The 12,716-nt window shown below is 43.2% G+C and overlaps 1 protein-coding gene across 1 annotated transcript in view; it reads left to right on the top strand.

Annotated features, from left to right (window-relative positions):
* LOC135512437 (serine/threonine-protein kinase 32C-like) overlaps window positions 1–12,716 on the top strand; it is a 94,124-nt gene that overhangs the window by 77,506 nt on the left and 3,902 nt on the right. The window contains exons 4-11 of the mRNA XM_064934464.1: window positions 1,871–2,044; window positions 5,188–5,225; window positions 7,181–7,270; window positions 7,504–7,607; window positions 7,856–7,972; window positions 8,955–9,080; window positions 9,986–10,114; window positions 11,006–11,073. Coding sequence (XP_064790536.1) covers window positions 1,871–2,044; window positions 5,188–5,225; window positions 7,181–7,270; window positions 7,504–7,607; window positions 7,856–7,972; window positions 8,955–9,080; window positions 9,986–10,114; window positions 11,006–11,073 — 846 coding nt within the window. The remainder of the gene's footprint in view (window positions 1–1,870; window positions 2,045–5,187; window positions 5,226–7,180; window positions 7,271–7,503; window positions 7,608–7,855; window positions 7,973–8,954; window positions 9,081–9,985; window positions 10,115–11,005; window positions 11,074–12,716) is intronic.

Here is a 12,716-nt window from a genome sequence, read left to right as displayed (position 1 = left end):
CAGGACTTCTTCTCAACCAATCCCTCCTTCTCAGGACTTCTTCTCAACCAATCCCTCCTTCTCAGGACTTCTTCTCAACCAATCCCTCCTTCTCAGGACTTCTTCTCAACCAATCCCTCCTTCTCAGGACTTCTTCTCAACCAATCCCTCCTTCTCAGGACTTCTTCTCAACCAATCCCTCCTTCTCAGGACTTCTTCTCAACCAATCCCTCCTTCTCAGGACTTCTTCTCAACCAATCCCTCCTTCTCAGGACTTCTTCTCAACCAATCCCTCCTTCTCAGGACTTCTTCTCAACCAATCCCTCCTTCTCAGGACTTCTTCTCAACCAATCCCTCCTTCTCAGGACTTCTTCTCAACCAATCCCTCCTTCTCAGGACTTCTTCTCAACCAATCCCTCTGACAGAAATGGGAAACCCCTGTCAATCATATTTTATTTTATGGGGAATATTCATAGAGACAGTAGTCTTTTTCAAAATCAGACCATTTTATCAGTTGATCTGTGTGTTCCTTTTGACGTCGGGCTTGACATTGTTGTGAACAGCGTTCGGCGTTGCAAAACCGATGTCCTGTTGAGGATAGGTTGATTTTTCACTTTCTCTGAAACATGGTGCTCCATTTTCTCTGATATAGAGAGAAGGAAATTGCGCATGGAGAGGGCCAATCAAAATGCCCCCTGAGTGTGTGGGGTTAAGCCTGGTGATATAGAGGTAGGATGAGGAAATCTGCCAAAATGAAACATATATAATAATGCTGCAATAATCTACCAGGCTTTAATGGGAATAAAGAAATCTCCCGCTATCTCTCGGCTTGAGCACCTCCGGAAAGCCTTCTCGCTCTCTCTATCTCTCTCTCTCTCTTGCTCTCTCTCTCTCTCTTGCTCTCTCTCTCTCTCTTGCTCTCTCTCTCTCTCTTGCTCTCTCTCTCTCTCTTGCTCTCTCTCTATCTCGCTCTCTCTCTATCTCTCTCTCTCTATCTCTCTCTCTTGCTCTCTTGCTCTCTCGCTCCCTCTCTGTTGTGACTACTGTGAGATGATTGTGGATTTCTGACATTTTGTGTTTATGTACTGTGTGGTTTGGGTTTCTAGTGTGCCGCTAGGGCTTGGTGTTTTTAGTCGACACCTGTGGAGAGGGGGTGTAGTAGAGTGTCCCAAATCCCACCCAGATTCTTTTCTGGACGCTTTTTAATGTGATGTGCTTGATTAGTAAGCCTGATTGACAACGATCTTTAGCCGCCCATCAGCCGTTTTCAATTAAGAGACATCAATCAAAGGCTGTCTCTGTTCTTGCCTTAATTTGGCAATCACTCTCCTGCATTCACACGCTCCGACAAATGTCAGCTCATTTAAGATAACGATCACTCTCAAAGTTATGTGCTTGTTTTGAGCTTACATGCGAGTACGCACTCACACCAACTCCTGCATACGTTAACACATAATAGGCTACAGGCCAGGTCTCTCTAACCCTGTTCCTGGAGAGCTACTCTTCTGTAGGTTTTCGATCCAACCCCACTTGTAACTAACCTGATTTCAGCTTATCAACCGGCTAATTATTAGAATCAGATGCTCTAGATTAGGGTTGGAATGAAAACCTACAGGACGCTAGCTCTCCAGGGACATAGTTGGAGAGCCCTAATCTACGCACATGCAAACTCAGTTCCACACATACATAGTGAGTGTCTTGTGTGAGCTATTCTACGGTTGTGTGTTTTTGCGATTGGTAGATGCAGGATTCAGCAGGAGGCATGTGGTCAGCATGTTTGTCTTGCGCCTGTGTGTCTTGTTCCCGTGTGTGTGTGTGTGTCCTTGTTTGTCTGTATCCTGGCCCTAACAGGATGTTGACTGAGCCCTTTGACCTCCGCCTTGTGTCCCAGGTACTCGTTCCAGGACGAGGAGGACATGTTCATGGTGGTGGATCTGCTGCTGGGAGGGGACCTGCGCTACCACCTCCAACAGAACGTCCATTTCAACGAGGACGCTGTCAAACTCTACCTGTGTGAGATGACCCTGGCACTGGACTACCTGCAGAGCCAGCACATCATCCACAGGTATGGGCAACATCCATAGACACAACATCTACTGCACTGGGCTACATATAGGCACATCATCAACAGGTATGGGCAACATCCATAGACACAACATCTACTGCACTGGGCTACATATAGGCACATCATCCACAGGTATGGGCTACAATAATGACACCGTTTCTCCAAAACACCCAGTAGGTGATTGCTAACACACAGCTGGCCACCGTCTGCTTTTAGCTGTTAATCTTCCCTCCCTGACTACGCCTACCCTGGGTGTCACTCCTGGGACTCCTGGCCCTCTCTCTCTCTCTCTCTTTCTCGCTCCAGAGACCCGACATCCCATCACCTGCATGTCCAGTGGGAGATGAATGGCCTGCGTTGGGGGTTGTAATGATTCATCATCATCCTTTTCTCATCTGTCTTGAGTGTCCCCGGGCAGAGCGGGTAGTCCTGCATCACTCTTTTCACTGTCCCAGCTCTGACACCGGCTACATGCTCACCTCACTGTAGTACTTGAGAACCGCCACTTTTGGTCTGATGATGTAGCCTTTCAATATGTGGGCTCATTGGAGGAAACGCCACAGCTTTTAATTGACTAGTATATCACTGGACAGTGGTTTAGTTCTTTTGTATGCTTTTTAAGGCGCTGAGTTCTCTCCATCGGACTTTGAAACTTAAATGGGTTTAGTAGCCTATAGGCTATGTGTGTCCAACAGTCTGTTGTTTATCGAGACAATTCTGTTCCGCAATCACCTGGGCATTCTCCTTTCATTTTTGCTTCTTTGCACATCTAAACAAAGCTCTGGTATCTATGTTGCTGTAACCATCAATCTTCTTCAGCGTGGGATGACTTGCAGTCGTGAGTTTTTGTTTGAAATTGCCGAGTGCAGTAAAAAAAGAAAGTGTCAGTGCTGTAAATGAGAAGCGTTTTAGGTCCCTGTAGACCACGAACTCCACTCACTGATGGCCTCAAAATGTTTTAACCTTTTATTCCAAAGCTCGTTTTCAGCAAATCGCTCCTCGAAAGTGCAAAGAACTGTGTGGGTGCTTGCATACTGGTGAGAAGGTGAGTGCGCGTGTGCGTTTGTGCCGTGGAGCGCACACATACACAAAATGATGTCGATCCAACTCGGATCATCACACACTTGTCCTTTTCTTTAAACTCGGCAGTTAATTAAAAACATTTTCACCTCGTGAACTTGATTAATGTGCTTCACGATAGGGTTGGCGGTATCCAGATTGTCATACCGCTTCAAAGAATATCATACCATCGGTAATTCCAAATACCGCGATATATACGGTATATCGACCTAGTCTTCTTGGTTATCTAAATACCAATGAAGTCAGTTAAAAAAAAAGATTCAGTGAGTTTTACCAAGTCTCTCTGTTTTTATCTCACCCTGGCATCAACTGTTCTGACTGACACAATTGCGTCTGCTGGAGGAGGCCAAGTCCAATCCCTAGGTATCTGTGGCCATCTCCTGCTCTACAATTTGGTTTCACGCTGTGGGTTTGTGAAAGGAAAATACTATTATTTTGTTGCACCAACTGGGGGAAGAAGTGTCTCCTAGCAACAGTCTGCTGCTGCCATGATGCCCAAGGAATGAAAAATTAGTCCAAGCGAAGAAGTCCCCAAAGAACGCCAGAACATTCCCCCTCTTTTCTTCTTCTTCTTCTGCACCGGAGACAAACTAAAACAGTGGGGAAAAAATGTTCACTTCCCACTTCTAAAGTGGAGGGCTTTGACGTGGAATTCCACCTCACACTTGTCAGTTGTCTGCTGCTGGAGTTTCCATGCTTGGTAAACACGTTTGACTGCATTGCTAGTCACGTAAAATAGAAAAATTGTGTTCAATGAGAAATGCTCTGTATGGTTTTACATATCAAAATATCCACGGTGGCGGTATGGCAGGATGGCAGAGCTTTCATATTGGATTTTCTCGCATGGCTATAGGGCAGGAATAGAATACATTTCCATTAAAACTCTTGAGAAATCCATCAGTTAGCAAGGGAGATGTACTTTTTGGTATAGTATAGCCTCAGCGCTAACAGGAATGTTACTTCCTTATCGCAAAACCAGAATGAGCTGGTTTTGCGATATCGGGGCTTTCATATTGGAGTTCTTCCTATACAGAAATCTCTTGAAAAATACATCAGTTAGCAATAGAGACTTACCTCTTGCTATAGCATAGCCTTAGTGCACATGCATTTTATAGTAGTGGCGTGTATGAGACAAAGACTCTGTGGGCTAAATGACTTGGGCTTGTAATTACAGTTCCATTTTTCTTGATTTTTTTATTTAACCTTTATTTAACTAGGCAAGTCAGTTAAGAACTAATTCTTATTTACAATGACGGCCTACCCCGGCCAAACCCGGACGACGCTGGGCCAATTGTGCGCCGCCCTATGGGACTTCCAATCATGGCCGGATGTGATTCCGCCCAGATTCGAACCAGGGACTGTAGTGACGCCACTTGCACTGAGATGCAGTGCCTTAAACCGCTGCGCCACTCGGGAGCCCCATTAAACCTCTTGAGGAATGCACCAGTTAAAAAAAGACTTGATATATCCTGAAGTGGTCTTGATACATCCTGATATCATGTTAGTGTAGTGTATGAGACTCTCTATGTGGACTAAATGTATTAGTCACACTTGCGTGACAGGCTGCATAATTTAGAAAGTGGTGTGGGCTTTGCTAATTGGCTGTGGGCTGCGCTGGTGGGTAAACACCAAGGTGTTGTTGTTTGTGTTGGGACTCCTCTGCACGGGTGCCCCATGTAATAAGCATGTGTGGAGAAAACCTGCAAGTGTCTCCAAGGGATTGGATTGGAAATCGCCATGTTCCCGTTCATCCATGTCCAATGTAGTGTTGTAGGGATCGATACATCGGAACACATACATATGGGCACACATTCACATATGTAATACACAGCCACATGATGTAAGCATAGAATAAAATACGCCAAGACACACACACACACACACACACACCTACAAGCCTCCAACATGCCGATACACATTCTGTTCCACACACGTGCAAGCACATGCACGTGTGCACTTAGAAATGCACATTCTGTTCCACACGTTTTATATTGACTATAAATAGTTCCATGTTCTTAGACACACGGATTTATCTGTGGTTCCTCTCCCTCTTTCTCTCACAGGGATATCAAACCAGACAACATCTTGTTGGATGAGCAAGGTGAGCCTGCCTCTTCTTAGAGATGACTTTAACCCGTACTCATTACATGTTCGCGACATGTCACAGCCAGACCTGTGTACATGTTTTACCTTCATGTAAACATACTACAGTGGGTTCAGAAAGTATTCACACCTCTTGACTTTTTTCCACATTTTGAAATTACATTTAAATTGAGATTTTGCGTTTAGTGACCTCCACACAATGCCCCATATGTCAATGTGGAATTGTGTTTTTAGACATTTTTACAAACTGACTAAAAATGAAAAGCTGAAATGTCTTGATTCAATAAGTATTCAACCCCTTTGTTATGGCAAGACACATAACAAGTTGCAATTACTCACGCTGTGTGCAATAATAGGGTTCATCATGATTTTGAATTACTACCTCATCTCTGTACCCCACACATACATATATAATTTATATATGTATATATATTATATATCTGTAAGGTCCCTGAGTCGAGCAATTTCACAGATTCAACCACAAAGAGCAGGGAGGTTTTCCAATGCTTTGCAAAGAAGGGCACCTATTGGTAGATGGTTAAACATAAAGACAAAGCAGACGGTGAATATCCCTTTGAGCATGGTAAAGTTATTATTTACACTTTTGGTGGTGTATCAATACATCCAATCACTGCAAAGATACAGGTGTCCTACCTAACTCAGTTGCCGGAGAGGAAGTAAACCGCTCAGGGATTTTAAAACAGCTAAACATTCTATTGTTTTGGGGACAGGTGGAAAAGCATTCTAATTTGTCCTATTTAGCTAGCTTGCTGTTGCTAGCTAATATGTCCTGGGATATAAAGGTAGAGTTGTAATTTTACCTGAAATGCACAAGGTCCTCTACTCCAACAATAAATCCACACATAAAACGGTCAACCGAATTGTTTCTAGTCATCTCTCCTCCTTCCAACCCGGAAGCCAGCCGCACCAATTCACCTTGGAAATCGCTATCTCGTCATGATCCCCAACATCTTGACAGAGCTTGAAGAATTTTGAAAAGAATAATCTGCAAATATTGAGCAATCCAGATGTGCAAAACTCTTATGGACTTATCTAAGAAGACTCACAGCTGCAATCATTGCCAAATGTGTTTCTAACGTGTTGACCCAGGGGTTTGAGTACTTATGCAACAGCTATTTTAGTTATTACATGTTTTTCTTCCACTTTGACATTAGAGTATTTTGTGTAGATTGTTGACAAAAAGGACCATTTAAATGCATTTTAATCCCACTTTGTAACACAACACAATGTGAAGAAGTACCAGGAATGCTTTTGCAAGGCACTGTATATGTTTTATTGTCACGTACACCAGATAGGTGCAGTGAAATGTGTTATTTTACAGGGTCAGCCATAGTATTTTGGCACCCCTGGAGAAAATTAGTGTTAAGTGCACATCAACAGATTTTTTGCATTAGTAGGGGCCATGGCAGGATTCATAACCCCGTCGCTAGCGGTTATATGTGGTCTGGATTTGGCAGTACCACTAGACCAGACTCCGGCACACAAGTCTTGTTGACACACTGAATCATGATTTCATTAAACTATTTGTGTTTTATTTTTCGTTACAGTTAGTCAGAGTTAGATACTGTAACTTGAAGTTAATTTTGGCTAGTTTTGTTGGAGAAATAAACATGTTTTTTTATTTTATGGATGTTGTGTTAAATATAAGTAGTTTGGTTCTGATGCTGCATTCATGACAAGTGGGAAACTTGGAAAATACTACTAATAACAAATTCTAGTGTTCAAAAACCATATTAATAGATTGTTTTTATAAATCATGTTTTATTGTTCCATTTAACTGCTGAAAATGCTGTTGGCAATGTAATTTCCTTAATATGTGATGTGAGAGTTCAGCATATGGGAGAAGTTGGAGCTCAGAGATGGTAGACACGTTTCCCACTAACCAATAAAATGAGATGTTATGAATGCAGCATAAGCACGATATCTTCACAGGCCATGCCCACCTGACAGACTTCAACATTGCTACAATAATCAAGGATGGAGAGAGGGCCACTGCCTTAGCTGGAACCAAGCCCTACATGGGTAAGACTCTCACCTGTTATTCATTCAGCCCTTGGAAACCCTTATCACTGGCCTGGTCCCAGATCTGTTTGTGGCGTCTTGCCAACTCACATGGTCATTGCCACAACTATGACAAGACCGATCTGGGACCTGGAAACCTCTTTAACATACTGTGTAAATATCCATCAGTAAGCTATGGTCTTGACTGGGTGTAGCCTAGCTGTCTGACCCTGTCTGTGTTGTATCCCCTTCAGCACCAGAGATCTTCCAGTCCTTTGTGAGTGGGGGGACGGGTTATGCCTTTGAGGTAGACTGGTGGTCACTAGGCGTGACGGTCTTCGAGGTGCTGCGTGGTTGGGTAAGGAAAGGCCTTATGGGCAGTGAGGCTGTTCTTGAGTTATGACAACTGACGCTTACTGTATGTGGTTGATACTCATCTCTTTCCATCTCTCTCTCTCTCTCTCACTGTCTATCTATGCTTTCCTCCCCCATATCCCTCCCTCTTTTTCTCTCACTCTCTTTCTCTTTCCCTGCCTCACTCTCATACCCCCTTAATCTCTCTATCTTCTCTCCCTCGTACCCTCTCTCTCTTTCTCCCTCTGTCAGAGGCCCTATGAAATCCATGCCAGTAACTCAGTGGAGTCTTTAATGCAGCTCTTCAGTACCGTCAGTGTGCAGTACAACACCGCCTGGCCCAAGGACCTGGTCCATCTCATGAGGAAGGTGAGTGGAAAGGGGAGGGGGAAAAGTGGACAGCAGAGGAAAGTTGAGAGGGAAGAGGAGAGGAGAGTGGAGTGGAGGGGAGGGAAGATGGACCAGAAGTGGAGAGATGGGCTGCTGTGTGGAGAGTTGTTGGGGGAGAGTGTACAATGGAGTAGATAGTCGAGGCAGTGGTCAGAAGACAGTGGGAGGCTAATCATAACTGTGCGGGGGGGGCTCGCAGTAGTGGAGGTGAACGTGGATGGAGGGAGAATGGCCTGAGGGTAAGAACGGGAGAGATTTAGAGATAAGGTCAGGGAGGAGAGACGGATGGAGTGGCAGGGAGACGGAGGAGTGAGGGACTTCTCTCTACTCTGTCCATTCAGAGCCAAAGTGGAGGCTCCAGAGCGATGGCATCGGTCTCTTCCGCTCGGCTGCTAGTCTATTACCACCGAGACAGACTTAACCAGCCCTCTGGGAGAAATGACTCGCCGTCGGAATTTCGGGAGTGGGAGAGTTGGGAGAGACTGTTGCCATGACAACAGACCACATCCCCAAAATGATTTATCCTAGGTGTATGTTAAGCTGTACCAGGGAGAAGTCAAACAGCTGTTTTCCTCCATTGTAGATACAACACTATTGATACAAGTCACATGTATTTAGTTTCTCCCCTGACAATGATCTCAATCCTTCTCTGATTCCATCTATGCTAATCAGGGTAACATCTTTATTTTGCATTCATAAGGGACCTGATCCTTGTACTGTACGACGGTGGCTGACTTAAGAGCGCCCCCAAATGGTGACACCACCTAGGTTATTGGATCTGATTTTAGCATTCAACTTGTCTTGTCTACAGTCATAAGGTTTTTTTTTCACTTCAATACAACTTTATTAATCCCTGAGGGGAATTTAGGAAGGAATGATGTGTATCTCTCTGTAGAGATGATATTCTTTTGAATCTTTAATGGGTCTAAATTAGGTGTGTGTGTGTGCGCACGCCTTCCAGCTGCTGACAGTGAATCCAGAGCATCGTTTCTCCAGCCTGTCTCACATGCAGACGGCTCCCTACCTCTCTGACATCAACTGGGACGCTGTCTACGAGAAGAAGATAGATGCTGGGTTCGTTCCTAATGTAAGTATGGACCATAAACCTATCACGGAGGAGCATAGAAGTTTCACCTTTTGTGGACCATAAACACTGATTCTCACATAACACAGTATGTGGACACCTGCATGTCGAACATTCCAAAATCATGGCCATTAATATGTAGTTAACCTCCCCACCCCCAACCCTTTTGCTGCTATAACAGTCTCCACTCTTCTGGGAAGGCTTTCCACTAGTTGTTGGAACATTGGTTTGGGGACTTGCTTCCATTCAGCCACAGGAGCATTTGTGAGGTTGGGCGCTGATGTTGGGCGATTAGGCCTGGCTTGCAGTCGGCGTTCCAATTCATCCCAAAGGTGTTTCGATGGGGTTGTGGTTAGGGCTCTGTGCAGGCCAGTCAAGTTCTTCCACTCTGATCTCGACAAACCATTTCTATATGGACCTCGCTTTGTGCACAGGGGGCATTGTAATGTTGAAACAGGGAAGGGCCTTCCCCAAACTGTTGCCACAAATTTGGACGCACAGAATCGTCTAGAATGTCATTGTGTACTGTACTGTAGATTTGGGGGTGAGCTTGGCATTGCGCATGGTGATTTTAGGCCATTTCAAGAATACACCTAAGCTCAATTTTGAGTCTCATAGCAAAGGGTCTGAATATAATTTTATAAAAGCCTGTTTTTGCTTTGTCATTATGGGGTATTATGTGTAGATTGATACGTTTTTTTTATGTAGTCAATTTTAGAATTAGGCTGTAACATAACAAAATGTGGAAAAGGGGAAGGGATCTGAATACTTTCCGAATGTACCGTATTTGTCATATACACAAATACAGTACACAGTACAATGTAATGCTTGCGTTCGCCCGTACGTGTATGTGTGCCTATATTAGTGTATAGTCATTCATTAGTGTACTGTGTGTCTTGGTTCCACAGAAGGGTCGTCTGCATTGCGACCCAACCTTTGAGCTGGAGGAGATGATACTAGAATCTCGTCCCCTCCACAAGAAGAAGAAGAGACTGGCCAAGAACAGGTCACGGGAAGCCAGCAAGGATTCCCAGTCGGTGAGTGTCACATCACCCAGTCACTACTGACTGTGCCTGGGTCATGTTCATTAGGCACCAAACTGAAGAAAACGGACTGAAACTTGGAGGTTACTACTTGAACTTGTCCAATTAGAAACGTTTATTTTTGTTTTCCGTTGCAAACTGTTTTGCTACGGCATACCCTAAAGAATTCAAACCTTGTAAATAGTGCTTTAACCTGAGGTATTGGACAGATGGCAGGTGTTGGTTTACTCAGAGTCCAGGGTGCCTTCTGTAGCCTTCCGTTCCCCAGTTGTTATTTTTGTCCCTTCATTTCATTAATATCATCTCTTTGTCTTGAAGACCGGTTATTTGCTTGCATGATTAGAGTATTTTAAGAAACCCACTTTATTATCTGTTATTGCGGCCACAATTTACCATGTCCATCCATATTTATGAGCTGTGCCAGGTTTTCATCCGCCAAGCCTCTCATTACGAGCTCCACATTATTGTTGTCGACTTTCAGTGTTATCGAAGGTGGTCTCTGGGCTCTGTAAAAGCAGTAAAACTTGTATCTTCTAACAATAGCCCCCATCTTACTCCGGGCCTTCTAGTGTGTGAGGCGGCTGGGTTATTACCTAGATTATTAAATTATGAAGCCTTCAGTGGTGTTGTGATGCCCCCAAGTGCTTTTGTAAATATGAACTTCTATTTTTGTCCCGTGCCAAACGTCTAATTTGAGGGAAAGAACACAAACAAATCACCAATCATTATTGAAAGTAGGGAAGAAAGAGGAAGAAGGGGGTGTTTGTAATCTTTCAGGTTTCGCTGGTGATTGTTTGAGGTGAAATGTATCTCCTCGTCCGCCGTTGTCGCACCTTATATGTGTGTGTGATGATGATGGCTGTTCCCTTTCTTTACTGCCCTCAGGAGAATGACTACCTACAGGAGTGCCTTGAAGTGGTGCAGTCTGAGTTCATGATCTTCAACCGTGAGAAGTAAGACCACAAACCAAACACTTTGCCTGGGAGACCAATTAAAAATACATTCATGTTCAACCATTTAGGGAAATTGTATTTAAAGTGGCATGCATAAGGCTGACTTAACACCTACATAAGGTCTTGGCAACCTGACATACACATGAATAGATATTTATGAATATCCCAAGCATTGTTAGTTCTATAATATACTAAGACGATATAAACGCGGACCCAATTACTGAACTTGGGAGACCAATAAAAAACAACACATTGTTACATCAGTCTTCGCTCTATTTATACCATGGTATTGTTTAATACTCATTCCTGATTGGCTTGAAGGGCATTCTTGAGCGTGCATTATTTTCCTATAATGCACAGTATATCAGCACGGTAGAAGTCAATGGCTATAATCAATTCTTCCATTTTTCTATGTTTGAGCAGCTTTTGAAAGCAGAAGTCGAATTGAAAACATAATTTGGCATTGTTGAATTGAACTTTCATAAATCAAGTTAGGACCAATGTTTTGGTAAGCTAAACTAGCACGTCTGTTTGTTTGGTTACCAAGGCAACTGTTGTAGCAATATATTACTGTAGTAACTTGCTAGCTACTTCAGTGGACGTTGAACACATTTCTAGTGGCAAATGTGTTAAATTATAGCCATGGTATAAAAGGGATAATCAACTCGGGGCTCTGGGTACTCTGGAACGTGATGCAATTTCGTGGAAGTTTAGTTCCTCTCCGCTATTGTATCGCATCGTGGAACGCCATTCATTCTTTTCGAGAGCGCATAAGCCCCCTTGTTGATTATCCCTAACGTATGACATAAGCACTAAGATGATATAATGAATATTTACATGGTCATTTCTCCATGTAATCTATCATTTGCAGAACAATATGCAATATGTGGTCATCGTATCAAAGGTTAGAAGGAGGTGTTCTGAATCAACCATACGATAGAGTTGGGTTTCTGCCGTCATCATTTTATGGTGAATAGCTGTTTATGCGCTACTGTACATCCTCCCTGTTCAATGTTGCTTCCAGTGACATCACTCTGCAATAAATATAGAAATGCTCTGTACATTACCTCGACGTAATGATGGCGGTACAAAAATATATAGCAGTTTTATGACCCTATATTGTTGTCCTAATGAGGTGTTTATATGAAGAGATTCTACACTGGTGGTGATAGTTCATATTTCATGTAATAAAAAAAATGAGTACCTCATTTATTATTTACCTGTCTGAGATTGCAGCATAATTTGAATTCTTCCTGCATGGCAAATTTAGTTTTCTTATTGCTGTAATTAATGGAGCTTGAGTTCTATTTTTACTACTTGGGCATAATCTCTAGACAGATAGTATATCACAGACTCCCACTATGTATTCTAATCACATTTTTTCCCCTCTCTCCTATCCCATGTGTGGTTGAGCGTGTACGTGTATGTATGCATGCATGTATGTATGCATGTATGTATGTATGCGTGTATGTATGTATGTATGTATGAACACTACCGTTCAAAAGTTTGGGGTCACTTAGAAATGTCCTTGTTTTTTAAAGAAAAGCTTTTTTTCATCCATTAAAATAACATCAGATTGATCAGAAATACAGTGTAGACATTGGAAACGGCTGATTTTTAATGGAATATCTACGTAGGTGTAC

Source organism: Oncorhynchus masou, chromosome 24, assembly GCF_036934945.1.
Source record: "Oncorhynchus masou masou isolate Uvic2021 chromosome 24, UVic_Omas_1.1, whole genome shotgun sequence".
In the NCBI taxonomy this organism is placed as follows: Eukaryota; Metazoa; Chordata; class Actinopteri; order Salmoniformes; family Salmonidae; genus Oncorhynchus; species Oncorhynchus masou.
Note: the sequence above shows the minus strand (reverse complement) of the source record. Positions and strands in the feature narration are given on the sequence as shown.